This window comes from Pleurodeles waltl, chromosome 6 (genome assembly GCF_031143425.1).
Source record: "Pleurodeles waltl isolate 20211129_DDA chromosome 6, aPleWal1.hap1.20221129, whole genome shotgun sequence".
Classification (NCBI taxonomy): Eukaryota; Metazoa; Chordata; class Amphibia; order Caudata; family Salamandridae; genus Pleurodeles; species Pleurodeles waltl.
Genome location: NC_090445.1, coordinates 1,609,991,936 through 1,610,011,612, shown reverse-complemented (window position 1 = coordinate 1,610,011,612; position 19,677 = coordinate 1,609,991,936). Strand labels below are relative to the sequence as shown.

Sequence of the window (19,677 nt, the reverse complement as noted above, 5' to 3'; positions counted from 1 at the left end):
TGAAAGATCAAAAAGTACTTGAAAATATAATTATAAGAATTGCCGGGGTTGAGTTGGAATCACTGATAGCCTACACTTTTCTACAGGCTGGTCATGCAACTGCATCAGAGAGACAGGGTTAATACAAATCCTACTTATTCAACCAGATACATTGGCCAAGGTGTGATTTGTCCACAATCCTGAATTTTACAGTACTACAAACTGATGCCAAGGTAAACTGTGGTGTGTCTGAAAATTAAACTCAAAAGTATAACTCGCCGACGTCAAGGCATTTTGATTTTTGGCTTGGTCAGGCGGATGCGGCTGTGTGAGGAGTCAGACATATGAGATCCCCTCCCCCGGTGCATGGACAGGTATCTCAACCACAAGAAGGTTAAGGATATTTAGAACCTCCCACAAAGTTGCCATGCATCTGTGAATGCAAGGGGGGAAGGGTGCCATGGAGGCGAGTGGGGTATAGCCTCAACTTCACACATAATGCTACTCGTAGGGCTCAGATAACATGCGCAATAACAATGTGGTGCCTAAGATTACATTTACAGCCAGAGGGCTACTGGGCTTTAGGGGCACCAAAGCAATGGGCTGCCTACAGCACCGTTGTATAATCAACTATGTAACTGGGGCCTAAATTTTAGTCACAGTTTGGTCACGCACACTACAGACCAGTCTTGAAGGTGGATAGACCCAAAAGGCCTTTCAAGTAACACTAGTATTTTGGAATTTATCATTTGAATATTAGCATTAACACAGAATGCAAAAGCAATCATGTGGTGTACCTTAAAAACAAACACTCTTTACAATTTCATACATTGCATATTATCCTCAATTAAATATATCTGCAGACGCAGGCTCACCACTAGCCTGGAAAGGATTATTTGCCGACACGTGTAAGTCGTTAGAAAGACATCAAGTTTTGGCAACGCTACATCACACTAAATAAACAAGCCGAGACCAAAAAAACGTCAAAGCGGAGTTTCCTCATTAGAGTCCATACAGTGTTTCTATTTCTGGGCCTGCTAAAGACTACCAGTTGCTTAAGGCATCCCCCTCATCTCTCTCAGAGCAATACCCAGCTCCATGTAATAAGGTCTAAAAACTCCAGCCCACCTCTGCCAATCAGCCTGGTGCCAGAGCTGCAGGCAATACCTTCTAAAACCTGTCACTCAGCTCGGCCAAAGTACCTCTTTCCTCAACCACTTACAGGAAAATGTAAAATCGATGACTCAGATCAGTCAATGTACCTCAATCACGAGCTACACGTACCTTCATACACAATCTATCACATTGCTGTGTTAGGGTACCTCCGTCCAGAGCTACAGTTTACAGCTTCCAATGCCTCTCCAACACCCGTCAATGCACCTTGATCCTGCACAGCAAGCAGATAAATCTAAAATCATGATTTTAAGAGGCGTGGGTCCTGCCAGGTCTCAGACCTAGCTATATATAAAAGCTAGCCTTGAACCTGGTGCCAGCCAGTCATTATCTTCATATCAGTACTTTTACAGACACGTTCACGCTGCACGCCAGGTTGGGTCTACTCCCCTCACTGGACATGGTCCCAAAATGGCACAAACCCTCACAAAATGGGAAATGCAGGCTATGCGCATATCATCAGGAACACTTTCTACACCTTCTATGCATATTCCCCGCACTCTCACCCTGGCGCAAACTGTACTTCAAAAACATGTTCAACTCTAACGGCATTTGATCATGCCAATAAACTATCCTATTTTGCCTCAAAGGACTGACACCTCAGCACATAGCATGTGTAGCAAAATTCGTATTAAAAGCAGAACTCCTGTTAAAGCATGCATTAACAAACTGAAAGTGGAGGGAGATATTCAGCTCCTGACTAAACAACTCCCATTTTAATATTCTCACCCTCAACCTAGATGCAGAACATTATGGACAGCACGGAGTTTGAGAGGACAGTTTTAAGTAATCACCACCTGTGATGAAACAGACATTTCTTTAAGTGGACTTCCAATACCTCGGCTAGGAACCATTGTTTTTCTTTTTTTTTTTTTACTCTGTGTGAGCTAGAAAGAAAACCCGTTGGTGTTTCTGGCCTACCAATTTTACCATTTATGTATATTGCTGACTGCAATGATTTTTATTAATTAAGCAATAAAGGTATATCTATCTAAAAAAAAAAAAAAAAAAAAAAAACCCTGACACATCCCCCAATTTCTTTCTCAAAAATACATGCAAGACCGCTTAAGAACATTTCTTCCCTAAGACTGCTCTTTCCAGATATTGCATTTCTGTATTTTTTTTAATGCGACCTATGGGCCATTTATATTGCTGAGTGTGAACGGAGTCTCCTCTACTTGTCGGAGTGATTTTGAGTTGAGTGGGTGTTCACCTGAGGGCACAACCGAGGTCCCAGGACCAGAGGCTGAAGGCAGTGCAAGTTTCACACAGTGTCTGGCAGTAGGTGGTAGGCCTGTTCAGACTTAGGGCCGGCTCTAGGGCAGTGCGGCCAATGCCACCGCACCGAGTGCTGACTTTGGGAGGGGGGGGCGCCGAGTTTGCAAGTATATTTTACGTTTTAAGAGCCCCTGCTTCAGCGTTCCTTGCCTCCAGCAATATTCAAGCAACACTAAAGATGCCAAGATAACTCTGGCGATTAATGTTCTGCCTGGAGAGAGAGTGGGAGTTTTCTCTAGTGAACGTTTTAAGGTAGCACAAGGGGTTAATACGCCTCCTGCAAAGAACATATACCATGCAGATCACAAAGTGCATATAACACAAATAGGTCAGTGGGTTACTGCTTCTGTCAAAGAGGTCCTATTTTTACTTGCAGTTTATAACTTAAAATCGTAATATAGAACAGTACAATATCGCTATCATCAAAGAACTTCATGCATTCCGCAAGGTATAAATTACAGCGTTATTTTTTCCCCCCAGACTTTCACTATCCTAATGTTGCAAAGAGGGTTTAATTGGGTATAACCATGGTTTTACATTTTAAATTCTGAGTTTGTGCTTTTCCAAGCCAAGCACTCTCACACTACACTGCCTGCTAGTATGGATGGCGTGACCCCTACACCTTGTAGTTCTCTGTCTTATGTAACATTTCTTATTCACTGATTTACACACGTATGATTGGTTGTCTGTAGGAGAGATGTAAAGTGCTCTGACACCCTACACTGGAATAAGTGGCGTTATACAACTAATGGCATGCATCTGCCAAAGATTGGTAATGGAGTCTTGAGTGGCATTGTTAAAGGCTGATAGTGAGGGAATCTGTGGTGGGGGTGGTCATTGGGGGCGCCAACAAACATTCTCGTACAGGACACCTCCAGCGCCAAGACTGGCCCTGTTCAGACTATACGCTCATCCAGGCCTTGGAGTCTCTTCACTATACACAGAGCGATAGTCACGTGTTCCATCTGTATTTTATGCAAGTGTGTGAAAGCAATATACACAGCTGCAGAAATAATATCGCCAAGGGAAAAGAAAATGTTACATTTTACAGATGAGGAGAGAGAGAGAGTGTGTGTGAGATTGAGAAAGGACATGGTGAATGGGAGGGGATGCAAAAAAGTACATGCACAAGGATAGAGTTAAAAGACAGTGATTTAGCAGGAGATGACATGTGAGATAGGCAAACGATTACAGAAAGATGTCATAAGTGACTAACAGAGTGAAAGACATCAGAGGAAAGTACTGTAAAAGTAAGAACAGGAGTGACTGAGACACACCTCCAGCAGATCATAGTAATGAATAGTTATTTTTATATTCTCAGAACTGAAACATTTTCAATTCTAATTACTGTCAACAAAACCATTCATGGTACTCATATTTGTGATACAGCTTACAACCATTGGCAAAGCCAATAGGGCTGACTTTATTACACACCTTTTTTGTTGTGTGATACATTTGAATGCAATAACAAAAAGTTAACAGAGAAGCTTCCAAATAGAAGTCAGATGTCACACTGTGAAGTACAGGACTTTAGTTCAAATCCTTTAAGCTACCATCTTAATAAGGTAGGCCACGCGTTTTGGAAAGGATCCTTATCCACTTTTTTGGCCTGGCCTCTTTTACAGACTTCAACCGATTTCATCCCATTTAAAGCACTTTCTAAAATTCTCACGCAGTTCTGACAATGCAACTCAATCCTGAGCTGCAAATATCTGCAAACCGACATGCACTTTTTATCTTTGCACATCAGTCACAAGTTTTTTCCACATCCCGGACAGGTGAGGTTACAGGGCAGTGTCTGCGGTATCATCGTCTTCTCACTGCCCCAGAGCACTGGATGCCACGGCTTGCAAAGGCGAGCCAAGCTTCCATTAGATTCCTTGTCCCTCCAGGGGAAGCTGTGGTAGAAGAGACGTGGCTTACTGAGTGGAGGTGATATCAAAGCTGGTTTGAGATGCATTAGACCACAAAAGTTATGCTCAGTTTAAGGATATTCCATTAAAAAAGACTGTCAATCAAACAGTCTATAGTGGTGAGATATGATCGAGAACAGAATGTAACTATTATTTGCATATTCCAGTGTAACGTAGCAAAGGTGGCGATTACAGCCGGACCACAGAATACAGGTGTGGCAGGCCCCTTCACTTCAATTGTGGCTTTATTTCAGTACATAACCAGGGGCAGACACTTTAGGTAGCTTGCATGAGGACCACTTGCATCCTTGTACCACCATGCACGTAGAGATCTGCCACACCGTCTCATTGTGGAGCAACATATGTTGAGGTCTAAAATACCACATTCAACTGTCTACACACCTCTATCCTGAGCTTTATGTAGCAATGACTAGAAGCTCCACCCACACGGGCGTGGGAAACAATGGCTGGCGAGACCGCTGCTGCAGCGAGCCCCACCACGCCAGAGGAAGGAGCATTGAGGAGCAGCGGCACTGGAGAAGAGGGGAAGTGTACATCCGGGACTAGGGCAAAGAAACTGACAAGAGCTGCCAAGGCAACAAGGGAGCCTAGCTCAGCACCTGTGGCCAAGGGGGCGGCATTGAGGCAGGGTCAGTGCTTAATTTGAGCCAGTGGTTGCCGGTGGGGTCATCGGGACTCATTTTGGGGGACCAGCACCGATTTTACTGAATCAGACATTTCAAAAGAGCAAGAGAGGGAAAAGCAAAGTGTGAAGACGAAGGAAGAGAAAGAAGGAAAAACCAACATGAAGTAAGGACCAATCTGCAAGAGTGGGAGAAAGGGTCCGGCGGGTCCGGTAGCGGATTAAAAAAGCTTGAGGTGGATTCAAGACTACTCAGCCTTGGGATTGGGTGCACCGCGATTTAATTCCACTGGCTGCGGTCTTCCGAGCAGAGCTCTGGGCACCGGCACTCATTCTTTTACAAATTAAGCATTGGGCAAGGCACCACACAGGAGCAAGAAGATGAACAGGAGAAGGATAGTGACCATATTAGGGACGGAGCCTGTGAAGGGTGTTAATTAAAGAGGCAGCTACGTGTACTCAGGCGCACCAGGGGCAGGCACCTGCGGAGGAGTGACCCAGCAACAGCATGGGCACACCACCAGACAGGTCAGCAAGCAACAGTGGGTCAGGGCGGTCATCCTGCTTTATGGCATGGGTCAGGGCAAGCTTGGCATGGCACAGGGGGCACAGCAGCAGCTAGTTTGGTTATGCCAGGGCACATGCAGCCTACATGGTTTACGGCAGGGATTCAGGGGCACAGGGATTATGCGGCAAGTGAGCATCCCAGTATCAGCTAATGGTCTGGTTGGCAGGCATCCCCTGCCAACTATACTGGAGCCCACAATGCTTTCCGAATTTAGGTGGCGAAAGGTAATATTACTCTATGTAGGAGATGAGCACATGGGCCCAACATGAGGATACTTGGCTGGGAGTTTTTCTAGCTTAAGTAAGCAGTTTTCCTCTGTTAGAGTTCTAACTTCACATTTCCCATATCAATCAGGAGACATCCCGAGGGGTTAAGTGAGTGAAGCGGGTGCCGCCGGATCCTCGAAGAAACAAAGAGCCAAGTATTTCCGAACACAAATCACCCCCGACAGGCAGGCACCCTTAGCACGAAGTCTTCGAATTCCGGGGACGCATCTGCACGTGCGCAGCTGGAAACACATCCCTGTTCACGGTCCTCCGAGGTCTCGGCAGTTCATTAGGACTTCATGTATGTCTGCCAGTGCAGCGGGCGCAGATGTTACACACGTCACTCCATGAAACCTGTGAGCTGTCATCAGTGGTCCCTTGGCTTGACAAGGCTGAAGAGGAAATATCCTTGGCCTGGAAGCTTAGTTTGGTAGCCATCTGGATCTGCGCAGGCCAGATGCCCGTACCCCTGTTACTGGAAGTGATGTAGAAATGACAATAGCTCGATTCTCGGCTATTCATTTCACAGTGCTTGTTCAGTGGAAACGGCACTTTAAAGGTCGCACTGGCCGGCAGGGTAATGAAGCCGTGCCAGCGGGCTGATCGGACTGGTCAGTGTGCGGGATGTCTGTTTGTGGGCCTGTGGTATGGCCTCTTGGGCTGATGTCACTGCTGATTTCCCTGATGTTACCAGAAACATTGCCCCCAGTAAGCACATACCTTGCAAAACATCCATACAGCCCATCTTCAAGGCTGACCCGATTTGGAAGTGTGGGCCACTTTTTTAGCCATATGTTTCGCTAACGGGGACCACTTTTATTTCAGTGTCAGTGTATTTTCTGTTCCACTCAGACCATGAGCACGTTCCCATTCATCCTAGTTCTACACAACGGAGACGTTTCGAATAATTAGTTCACAAATGACTGCAGACAGCCATCCTTCGAGCAGGGAAATTAATTTCCTGATTCTCCAGGGTTGGCTCGAGCTCAGGGTTCCGGGGATACAGCTTTTGCCCCTCAGCTCAACAAGACTAGGGGCACCGCCTGGACGTGCCCTTGGCGGCCACAGCTCGGACATCGCGCTCGTCCGCCGCCCCAAAGGTTGGCTCTCACGCCTGGTATACCTAAAATGGCGTGCGGCCAGGAAACAATGGTCTACGCTTTTTTTTTCTTTGCTCTCGTTTTCAGGCACCTGGCTCACACGTTGCAGCAGATTAAATCAGGCCCATGTGTTTGCAATATGATTTCAGAGCGGTTCTCGGGTTCTGCTGGCCCGTGATGTCAGAGGCCTTCCAAACCTCGCTTGTGCACACTGGTGCATGCCTACCCCCTGACGTAGCGTCCCGGGGTCCCGCCTGGAGGATTCGCGTTTCCACTCCAGGCAGACAACAAGAGCGGGGCGAGCTCTCCTAGGACCCCTGGCCTGACATAGAGGGAATCAAGTGACCGCTTTAAGTGATGGTCTCGACCGCAGGGCCTTGGAGCTGTCAGATCATTCACGCAACAGCCTTGGAGCACACCTGTCTGCCGCGGGGCTGCGAATGGAAGTGCGAGGGCGCCTCCCAGTGGACATCTGTCAGTACCGCTGGCACCTCTATGGAATCACACGATGCATAGAAAGCCAGAGCACACATTCGCAGATCACCGTAGAAGTTTGAATGAATTAGAAAAACAGAAAATTAAGCTAAATGCAGATCATCATACCCATCAAGGCTCTCGCTCTCCCACTGCTGTAAGCGTGGTGTTTATTAGATGCCAAGGGTGCCAAGGATGCACAGTGAGAAACGGTGGGGCATGCATGCAGAGCCAATTCCGTACGTCCCAACATTCAGAGGCTGTTAACTCGCGTGCCTTTTAATTATGTCAAAGAAACCCCAGTTCATTACATAACTTATAAACGACAGAAGTGCAGCCTGAAGTGCTTTGTAAAAACGCTTCCTGCTCGACTGACATCGCGATTTCTGTAATCTGGTTTCAAGCAGGCCCTACACATCACACTGTTACACGTAGATCACCTCAGACTTAAATCCCTGCTGCTGCAATAAAAAAGTTCTATGTAAAGTTTTCCCTCTTTCTTGACGCTAAATATGCAGCATCAGTGCTAAATAAAATCAAAACGGGAAATGTCTGCACAATCAGCATATAGGAGTCACTTAAAGGTCGGCATATGTGGACCATCCACCAGAAAAAAAGAGAAGAGCCCTGAGGTTGGGGGGCACATCTACCAGCATCAGGACCCCTCCAACCGATTTACAGGTGGAACAATTACACGATTTCCACCAGTGGAGCCTCAGCTAAAGGCAGAAAGACTCGGCACTCCATCCATCACAGGACTGCAAGGGGCAATAATGGAGCAGAGAGCACACCTTGCATGGCAGTCTTGGAATGGAAAGCCAATGAACGGCCTGACATGCAGGGAGCGAAGTCTGTGCGTCAGGGCCATTGACGTCCTACATTTTCCAGCTCTCGCTCTGGGAGTTTGCGTGTGAAATACACAAACAATGATAGCAGAGTGAGCATCTGTCACAGCAGTGATGCACTTAAGGCCCAATGCACATGACCTATCTCGACATATGGAGGCCAGGGCCTCAGCTGACCCGGAAGGCCGCCCTCCTGGGTCTAAATGACTGATAGCCGCTAACTCACTGACCCAAAACCGAACGCTACGCCTACCACAGACCTTAACATGAAGAGGAATTGGATACCAGAATCGCTTTCTCTGTAGGAAAGTCTGCAGGATTCCCCACATACCAGCGCTCTTAAGCCCTCAAGAGCAGGGACAGTCAATCCCATGAGGTGGAGCATGTGACTGACTCTTCCCCAGCCCTAACGGCCTTCCACATGCATTGACCTGTTGGGATATGCTCTCGTTTTTTAACAGACCTGTGTGCTCTTGGGACAAGGAGCTCCCTATTCATCCCCGACACCCGCAGTAAAGAAATGCTGTGGGCAGTTGGTGGTGGGGGGTCAGGGAGAGGGCGCGTGCAATTAGTTTCACTGGCCGGCGGTGCAAACGAGAGTTCTTTTAGCAAACCTGCCTGGAGCACAAGCGTATCCGGCAGCTTTCTTCCAGAACAAAGTCTAAATGCCGAACGTCTTGAATCCTTCCTTATCAAACGAGCACCGTTTAGATTGTTGGGACCTGGGAGGTCTCACCTCCTATGCTCAAGAAATTAAGTAAATTCCTCTTTGCAATCCGAATAAAACAAGATCACATCCAGGTTCCTTGGGCACGAAAGAACGCGCTGTTCAATCTGAAATCAAGGTATCTTGCAAAAGCGTGGCTCGTCGAGACTTTGTTTTCATAGTGCATAACAGCCTCATAGGTGAAAGAGCGCTCTACTGTCGAAAGAAGAACATGGCATCGCCAAGATGCTCTACAGATAAAGCGACATGGCAATCCAAGATGCAAGAGGACACTGGGGACAATATATGAGAAGGCTACAACGGGCCTCTTTTAGGCAAGACATCAAGTTGAAGTTGTGAAAAGTGCAGACAAGGCAGAGCTCAGTGCACAAAGCGACAGTGAAGGGACAATTCTTTCAACCAGCCTGAGTTGGGGCGTATTCTCAATTATTTGTTGGATCAGGGGCCCGAATACTGATGTCCCACTTCTGTTTGCTCTTGGGCTTAAGCTATTTCTCTTCAGAATGATTCCTGCACCATGACACAGTCGTACCTGTTCTACTAATAATATTGCATTATTGCAATTGTGTTGAATCTATGGATTTATATTTCACGTGGTGTTTAGTTTGCCCTTGATGAACCTTTGGAAGTTGTACTCAGGTGCAGAGACTAACTTCAAGATGCTCTCTTTATAACAGGTACCATTCTTGACTTATTCTATAATTATTTGTATAACGGTGCAGCGACAACACTGCTCACCTCGGTGTTAGCCCACTGGGAAATCCACCCCCTTCCTTGTGCTGTGCACCAATGATGCATTGTGGGGCAACGTGGACACAGACAGAGGAGATTTTCAGGTGGTCGGTTTTCCATTTAGGTATGTTGTGTTTTTTGTTTTTTTGGGCGGCCAACTTGAAGATCAATTGATTCGCCATCCATATCATTAGGTGCAGTCAAAATTTATAACACTACAGTGTTGAAGGGGCCCAGGCTGGAAAATAATTTGACCCACTATGCTCCAAAACGATGAACATTTTATAAAAATTAGATTTGGAAAGTGGAGTATGGCACTGGCGGTTTCATGTAGGCGTAAAATTTAGATTACAGCTTGGGAGAATCATCAGAAGGAAGAAAAGAAGTCTAAACAACCAAAATAAAAATTGCATGTGCTTAGTTAGAACCCATTTAGTTAAGGAGTTAGTTTAACAACTAGTGGAAGAGGTGAGTTTCATGATGCTTTGAGGAGAGTGGGTTTCTTTGAGAAATCAAGAGGGGTTCTGGGAAGTAGTAGATGCACCGGTGAAGGATTGTTCTAAGGCAAACATTGCCATGAACCTGGACACTTCAAATTAGAGGGCATTTCTCCCAAGGACCCTTGTCCTCCTCACCATGAAGCGTTGTTATTGATTTCTTGCAGTCGATGACTTTGCAAGCCAGGCAGCAGTGTTTGAATTGAATACTGGGCATGTTGGGAAGCCAGCAGAGTTTTTACAGTATGGATAAGGATGACTTTATCAAATTTGCCCAAGCTGGTGACAAGCGTAGCTACTGGATGGACCCTGTTTTGTGCAATGCAATTAATGACTGGGAGGTCCCTGCATGCAGTGGTAGAACAAAACCTTAGGGGGGCACCCCTGCAAAGTACAATGGGCCTCCCTCACGGCATTAGATTACCATAGTGTATCTTCATAAACGTAAAGCCTCACAGAGCTTACTTTAATGTGGGGAAAAGGCCCAGTATTTACTTGTCAAGGAGAGTTCAAGGTAGGTTATTCCCCATCACTGAATAGGTGCAATTTTAGGTGCCATTTATAGCATTTGATAAATTCCACATGCAGGGGTGTTAGACTTCATTGGGTGCAATAAATAAAAAGTACAAATGTGGCGACCCGTAATTAGAGCCTAAGTGCTGGGTAGCAGTGGCTCCTCCGCTAAGGTGGAGGAGCGTTGCTCCACTGCTTTCAGGAAAAGGAAAAAGGAAAATAAAATGATAATAACGCAATGTTATTATCATTTTATTTTTCCTCTGAAGCCAGGTTAGGGTGGAGTGGGGCTGGGCTGGGGGAGAGGTGGTATGTGCACCATAAGTGCGCATGTCTGCATGGCTGGCCGTGTTGGGCTGGCCAAACATACATGCGCACTTAGCATTTCTCCACTCGGCTGTATTGCACAGCCGGGAGGAGAAAGTGCACAGGGTCCCACTCCCTTGGTGAGCGCCGAACCGGGCCACTCACACCAATCATGATGCTGCTGTCATGTTGGTGACAGCAGAGTGGCGATTGGCTCAGGGAAGTGTAAGAGCCTGCATGATGCCCAGAAGAGGACGAGCCTGCTCAGGACGAGGACAGAGGAGAGAATAACTCGACTCCCGATGGAACAGGTAAGTGTTCTTTTTTTTTTTTTTTTTTAATCCACCCTACCACCCCTTTTCAGTGACCTATTTTTTTTTTCCAGGGTTTGGGGATAGAGGTTTGCTGACCTTACCGCCTTGTTACTATGCAGGATGAAGGTGAGGAAGTACGTCCAGGGGACTTTAAGGAGCTTGAGAGTGTCAGAGCGAAACTACAGAGCCTCAGAGTGTCCTCACGAGAGAGATCACAATTCACCTTGTAAGAGGGTAGGACTGGAAGAGAGGAAGTCAGTTTTCTTAAAACAAATTCTTCTATATACATTTCTTTAATCTTACTATGCAAGTACCATGGAGAGAAATACCGAAACACAACACTGTAAAAAGAAGGGCCCCTACTGCGAGGGCAGCAATTCAGCCCCAAATGTGTATTACTTTAGGACACCCAACCTGAGAACAGGGGGAAAAGGACAACATTGAGAAAAGGGAATCACATGTTTAAACCTAAGTTCTGATGATCTCCAAACAAAACCATTCCTCATTTAAATATGCACTGGCAAAGCCAAGAAACAGCACCTTGTTATTGGCTTTGCAAATGGTCAGTGGACGCAACCCTCTAAAAAAAAAAAATCACATTAAAGCCATTAAAAAAAAAAAAATACAACAAGGTGCAGAAAAGAAAGCGGTGAGAGTTTATGGAGGAAGGAACAGGGAGTTAGCTGTGACAATGTACAAGCTTTAGGGTGGAGAAGGGCAATAAATAAGAAAATAACAAAAAAGCCAGTATGGTGTAAAGGATGGACAGGTAGGGGTAGGAGGGAGTATTATTGTTTTAAATTCTTGGTATGGTCAACAAGAGATCTTTTGCCAATAAACAGCTAAAAAGGGTCTGTAAGTGAGATCTATAAAGCTCTTGTCATAAATGTATGATGGGATCATATGTAAAGCAGTGGTTCTCAACCTGTGGTCCAAGGACCCCTGGTGGTCTGTGAGGCCTAAAGAAAAGTCATAAAAAAATAAAAAATATTAAAATCAATACATTAAAATTAATAAAGTATATACAGAAAGAAGCAAAAATGGCAATTAGAAAAACAATTCTCTATTTGATTGTGGATTAATCAATAGTTTAAGATTTGAGGTTTTTTATGTACATCTGTTTTTGTATTTGTTTTGAGGTTCAAATCATAGAAATTGCTTTGATACGTGGTCCCCTACTTTCGATAATGTCGGAATGGGGGTACCAGGATACCAGTAATTATGCCGGGGGGGAGGGAGTCCACAGAAGTAAAAAGGTTAAGAACAGCTGCCCTAAAGTGTACCTAGACAGAGAAATAACAGAAGTCTATTGTTATGCAACTCAGCGGTACTCATTTTATCATCCTTGGAAAGATGAAAATCTGGTTGGACCTGCCTGGATTTGAACCTGTAACCATAAGGTCAAAAGCAGATCCCTGGAGTATATGCATAAATGCATCAAGCCATCAAATCCAGCTCCCTTACATCACTTAGTGCTAGGTACGAGAGGCATGTGAGAGCTATTTAGGCAAACCCTCGGTATCACTTCAGCAACGGTCCTACCCCTCCAGATATTCATACTTGAGGATGGCCTACCAAGAACTGTTGTTCAGTGCTTAATTTGTAAAAAGAGTAAGTGCGGGGGGCATTGTTTGTCTGCCACCTGCACTGCCAAATACCAAGGATGCCAAGGTATGATGCCTCCGGATGCCTCTGGATGCCACCTCTCTACACATCCTACCTCTATCACACTTGAATGGGTTAATTTTTATTCTTTTTCTCCTTTGTCATTATTTTCCTATTTCTCTTCTTTCTACCTTTTCTGCTCTGAAGTCAAAGTCTGTTGATGAAAATTAAGCATTAATCCCTAGGAATGAGAACTATGAAAATGAGCACCGTGACTCCACCTGCATAAATGATCACTCAAGAGCTATCATCACCTCCGAATTATTAAACGAGACCCCTTATTTTCATCCTATATTCATTTGTATACTTCAGTCCTCCATCTTGTCCCCAGTGTAATTTGACGTATGGAGCTAGCGGGGAGGACGGTGCAGATCTGAACCTTCTTTAGGGGCGCACCAACAATGCTGCTGAAAACATGTTGTCTAACCGCCTTGAGGGGGGCCATGGAGCGTAAAAAAAAAAAAGAAGAAAGTTCTATTCAGCCAGTCCTGCATCATTAATAATCGCCAACGATAGGCATTCTAGAATGTTGCATTATTTGCTGATGTTGGCTTGAGTGTGGAGACACACTGTGACATCATTCACCAAATAGTCCTTTCAGCAACATCAAAGGCAGATGTCCCACAACTTAGCTTTGTCTGCATTACTAGATACAGGACATTGCTACTCTAACAGCAGATCCTTGGGCGTGGCTGGATTAGCAATGGCCTGAATCTACCAAGAAATACCACCGACCCAGACCTCATCGCCCTGCTGATGAAAGACGCCCGTTCAGCATGAAGGAAAGGCAGAGCATGGCTACTGCTCACTTCTGGGTGTACGAGACGGAGCAGGAGGCTGTGGAAAGCTGACAGGTTGCCAAACCTTGGAGGAATAACAGGCGGCAGCCTGTGAGCAAGCTTTCAACAAAGCCAGGCCATAGGGATCGGGAAATGAGACATGTTCAGGAACATATGGAGCACATTTCAGGCATGTACACCCTGGAGTGTGGTAAACCAGCCCTTGCTATTCTTCTGCTGTTCATTCAACTTAACAAATAGCACTCCCTTTAGGGACTAAAGGCCAGATGTATCAAAGCGTTTAACCATTCTGTGTCTATGGGAAAAGGTGTTCGTGCATAAGGCCCTGTATCTCTGCTGCTTCTGCTATGCACTTTATAGGTAGTGTTCTTAAGAATACGGAATGTTATCAGAAATGTTAAGCAATAACTATTCTGCAGAGGAGATAATTAGATGGGGCAATCAGATGAGCCAGGTCTCCCAAACTCTCTTACAGGTTGAAGCCTGACCATGTGGGCACCATGCAGCTCTCGGTCGGGGCAGCTGGATTACTGCACCCAGGGAGTTTGTGGAACAGGTTCCCTCCTCGTTTTCCTCATTAATCTGTTATCTGTTTTTCACTCTTAAAGGGGCAATCCGGTGAACGAGGTCACAATTCATCTAAAAACCCGAGCATACCTCACCAAATCAGCATTCTAGAATACCCATTGTTGGGGAGAGTATGAGACCCAGGAGAACGGGTGTTCCTTTCACTGGGTGGCCCATTCATACACCGCATGTACTCCACGGAACCCAGGCGCACGTTTGATGTTGACTTGTGGGTGTTTGGTGTTGGGAAGATGTTTTAGCCCGACCACACCTTGTCTAGAGTCCCAGAAGCGTACACAGTAGATGGGCCGGTCTACGAACATCCAATGGTTTCTTTACCTCAACTGGAAACATGTGCAATAGAAATCAAGTGTGGAAGCAATCTCTGCTGAGGATGGGTGATGTTGCTGGCTCTAGATCTCCTTTCTTCACTAAGGGATGCCGGCACTGGAAGGTACACAGATGAGGTTGCTAAGCCCAAGGCGGAGCCCATCTCTTTTCTGGTCCCTCAAAAAATAAGTCAGAACCACAGGTGTTCCCCAGCCCAGGGTGCATACCAGCAGAGACGGACAGAAGTGTGCAACCTTAATGTACCAACTGAGAATATCATATAATTGCAAACTGAGAATTCCAGAGTAGCAGAGAGGGACCTAACCTGAGAGTACCAACAGAGAACTGTTAGCACAAGCACATGCCGCCCAACAATACTGGCAGACAGCTACAAGTAACCCCACTCACAAATTGAGAATTTCACATTGTTAAGGTAAATGTGACCTAACAGTACAGGCAGAGATATCCAAACAGAGTTCCAGCACAGATGAATCAGTACATGCACCCTAAATGTATTGGCAGAGAAGAACAGAAAATCAAACAGAAGAACAGATACATTCAACCCAAAAGTACCAAAGGGGTAGTACCTATACGCTGAACCTTAGAGAACCAGCAAAGAGAGATGGACACAGGTTCATGCAACATGACAGTACAGAACTCCATGCATGACTGCATGGGTGCATGCAACTAGACAGTATAGACACTGTAGTTGAGAACTCTCACACATGGAACTGGCAAAGTAGTGCTAGGATGGGTACAGCCTACTTGCAGATGTATGGCAACTACTGAGGTACACAAGTGAGTATTCAGCAACAATGGCGCCAAAATTATAGGTGTAGACTGAGTCCGGAGAGGAGGTACGCACTGCATGAAAGTGCAATCTCCGCTGCAGAGAAGCACATGTAATCGGTGCCTGACACCTACATGAATCGAAGAACAGAGGCCGGCTGTCGGACGGTACAAGGCCACCAGTAGAGAAGCAGGGGTACTGTATGTGTCCTGTAGCGAAGTGCAGTATCCACCGTCTGACTGCTCACAGGGAACAGAACAAACCAGTATTTGCTGCCTGACAATGCCTGATGAGGTGTAGAGAAACCCAAGCAGTCACCAGGTGATAGCACTCCACACATTACACAGAAGTATAGGTACTCAATGTGGGACCGTATCCACCACAGCCGTAGTGCTGAGTACCGGCCTCATTCTTCCTGGCATTAACTAGAGTGCTGCAGGAAAGTACAAAGAAGTACCAGATACATCGTCTGGCATTACCTAGAGTCCTGCAGCATAGTGTACACAAGTACCAGACACACAGTCTGACATTACCTAGAGTCCTGCAACAAACTAAAAAAAAGTATCCGACTCACAGTCTGACAGTACCTAGGATCCTGAGCAAAGTATACGGAAGTAAAATACTCACAGTCTGACAGTACTGCAGCAAAGTCTACAGAAGCACCAGACTCACAGTGTGATAAGACCTTTAGTCCTGCAGCCAAGTCTACAGAAGTACCAGACTCACAGTCTGACATTGCTAACACTAGAGAGAGGTAGGAGGTTCCCTAGAACTCCACTAACTCCTAATCACTACACTATCACACAACATAGTGGAGCGGAATCATGTTTAAAAGTCGTGGTCACTCTGATATCTAATCCAGGTTTTTCTAATTCTCACAAAAGTCAATCTATTTTTATGGATGGAAAGGCCTTGCCCACCTAATAGTGGCATGCTTGATCATTGGCCAGTCCAACCTGCCGAGTCAAGGTGATACTGCCTCAGCAGTCTGAACCGTAGCTCCAAGGGTGAACTAGCTCCTGCTGGGACAGGGAGATCAGAATAAAGCCTTTTATAACATGATCCATCTCCACTGTGTTGTGTGATAGTGGCACAGTCTGACATTACCTAGAATCCTGCAGCAAAGAATGCAGGAGTACTAGCCTCACAGCTTGTCATCAGCCACTGTCTTGCAGCAAAGTATCACCCGCAGCTGTGTGACAGCTGCTGCAGGGAATCTTGGATGATGTGTCTTACCATGCAAGCCAACCTGTAGAAAGGTACAGTGCAGCTGCTGGAAAGCAGAGCAGTACCAGTCCCAGCAGCCTGATGAAACTCACTGGCCTGCTGAGAAGTAGTGATATCCCCTGTGCACTCCACAATCTCAGTGCTTAATTTGTGCTTGTTGTTTCCGGTGCGGAGTACCGGCACTTATTTTTATTCTTCTGCCTCAAGCATTTGCTGCGAGCAAAAGACACATATGGGAAAGACGGAGGAAGAGAAAAACGAAAAAGCGTCACAAAGGTAGAAAGCTGCTAGAGTGAACTAAAGGGGCAGGGAGTGGCTGTAAATGGATTAAAGAGGCCCGAGATGGCTTCAGGATTACGCTGCCTCAGTATTCCGTGCTCCCGCATTTAATTGCAGCAGCCGCAAGTTTGAGAGGCGGGCTTCGGGCACCGGCACTTTTCTATTTACAAATTAAGCACTGCACAACCTGCACGCACTAACAATAGTACCCACCCTTCTGAAGACAGGTACTAGTAGTACCAGCCTGGCAAGCTGGAGGGGGTGTAAAACTGTTACTCGTTCATTAAGTGCCCCCAGTACAAACTGAGTTTAATAATCATTCCCCCACAGTAGACCAACCACTGACCACAAGAGCAATGCGAAGTAACTGAACGAGAGGATCTATTTCATGTTTCATGGGGAAGGTGGGGGTAAAATCTGACCCTAGCAGATGCAAGTGGTGCTGGCATCTTAAACTAACCACCTTCAGCTCCAGCCTTTGCACCATATAGTATTACATTTCGAGTCTCAACGTGTCCTTTTACCCTACTGAGCAAGCTGCACTTGCATCACCACATCTGTTTCCATTACCTTGTGCCAGGCTTTTTTAGAAGGTACGGTTGGGTTTCGCTTTACAAGTGCTCTTAGATGTGCCCTCAAACTAATCGAACTGACCTTTACACATTTTCTGAGATCACGCTGCATTTTTTCAATCAAAAAGATTTTTTCAGGTGGTTTAATACCCGTAAAAACAATAAACCGTTTTAATTATGCAGTGCATTACATTTACTCCTGAGAGGCAAAATCACAGTGTTATCTTAAGGACTATCGGGACCCCAAGTAGTAGTAGGCATATTGTGGGGCACCCTGTTAACAGAAACTTTGAATTTTATTACCTATCCTGCCAAGTCCGCATGATTCCCAACAATATTACAATTAAACTTTCAAACAAAAACAGATTAAATACCTGTAGTCCAGGGCCCAAAATCTTTAAAAATACAATGGGTACAAAGAGGGAGTCATAGTTAAAGGCAGAGAGTGAAAGAAACGGAGAAATATCACTTTAGTCGCTGGCCCCCTTAGAAGGTGGGGGTCCTAGGCAATTGCCCACTTTACCCATACCTTAAAACGTCTCTATTTGCCCACAAATATCGCATTTTATTGTTTTCTTGTTATTGTCAGGGACACCTACCTTCTGTCGGTGGCAGTCCAGAACCCATCTCTGATGGGTCCAGAGGCGACAAGGCCCCTCCAAGGCATGCGAGACACCAGGCCACCGCCTGCATCAGCACCAGCCAACCGTGCGCCATCTCAGCAGCCCGTGTGTGGCAGGACAGGGTCAAGGCAGGGTACGCGGACCGCGGTGATGCTGGCGCAGGACGTCCCTCCTGCACAGTCACTGCTGGCGCGTTAACACATGAAGAGTCAATGCCGCTGGAGCAACCACTCAGATTAAAGTCACTGCCGGTGTCAGCAACCACCCCGCCCCCCCCTACTACTGCGTAGAGTCAAAGGTGATGTGCACTACTGGACCAAGTCACCCCCACAGGCGCGAGGGCGACTCCTCCTTCGGAAAGCTACAGGCGGGCGAAGATGAACAGCTGGAGAAGAGCACAAAAAACAAGCTGTTGAATGACACGCGGGTGGGTATGACGTCAAGGCTGTTGCATGCAAAAAAGCCGGTCAGTGCAGGGTCTCCGCTGCAGAGACTAATCAAGATGAAGTGCTGGAATCTAGAGAGTGCAATAGCCGTCTGAAGTCGAGGATGCTCTAGGCATCCACTACAAGGGGAAGCCAGAGACCACTGGCATCAAATACCTGAGTGGTAGAGGACCAGTGGTGCTGTCCGCGGCTCCTGCAGTGCTTGAACCCTACCTGTGCAGCGTGAAGCAAGGTGCCTGCAAGCACAGCGATGCAGGAACGGCACGTGCAGCGCCTACGTCGCCATGTCACTGCGGGGTGCAATGCGCCACAAGTGCACGAGCGAGAAAAGTTCCACTGAGGTGCGCGGGTAGCCGGGAAGCTCAAATTAAAAGGTAGTTTGAATCCTGCAGGTGTTTGAGAGGTGGAGAGGCTCTGCTGATAAGTCCTGGGCAGGGAGGGGAGCAGGTGTGGGATATAGAAATGCTGAGGCACCGCCGCTACCCCTGTCCTATCTAAACAACTATAAGTAACAGGGTGAGACTTCTGCACTGTGCTGTTTGCAGCCGGCTTGCGAACGAAGGTGTGTTTAGCTGACGAGCCGGTCTTAACAGCAGCTTCTGGGGTCGACCTTCTTTTTATCGAAGGCAGCACACTGTGGTGGTTACAGAAGTTTTTTCAGTCTTAATAAGCGGTGTATGGAAGTCAAGGACTTTGGCACACGCTGACACCCGGCGCGCGCAGGTACTGCCAGGGCCTCTAACCCACGCGCCGGTCAGTGTAGAAGCCCCGGTGCCCGGAGATGGCGCGCGCCCGCCTCCTGCTCCAGCTGCTCGCGCCGCCTCCTTCCCTCTGCCGCTGGGCTCGCGGCTCTCTGACACCTGCAGACCGCGGGCGTCGCGAAGTAAACCCCTTAGCCACGCCTATCTTCTGCTGATGAGATTTAGCTGACCAATCACATATCAGGGGGGGCTGAAGACGCAAAGTGACCACAAGCTGCTAGGAAGAAAAAAAGTAGTGGGGGTAGTCTGTGCTTTCCGAGCTGGAAGGTTCATAGTCGGAGACCGTATG

General features: G+C 46.6%; 1 protein-coding gene across 2 annotated transcripts in view; it reads right to left on the bottom strand.

Annotated features, from left to right (window-relative positions):
• The window catches only part of LOC138301234 (collagen alpha-1(II) chain-like), a 1,268,735-nt gene extending 1,249,277 nt beyond the window's left edge, over positions 1 to 19,458 (bottom strand). For both annotated transcript variants that reach the window (XM_069241494.1, XM_069241495.1), the window contains exon 1: positions 18,158 to 19,458. In XM_069241494.1, coding sequence (XP_069097595.1) covers positions 18,158 to 18,275 — 118 coding nt within the window. In that variant the 5' untranslated portion in view covers positions 18,276 to 19,458. The remainder of the gene's footprint in view (positions 1 to 18,157) is intronic.
• Positions 19,459 to 19,677: the final 219 nt, after the last annotated feature.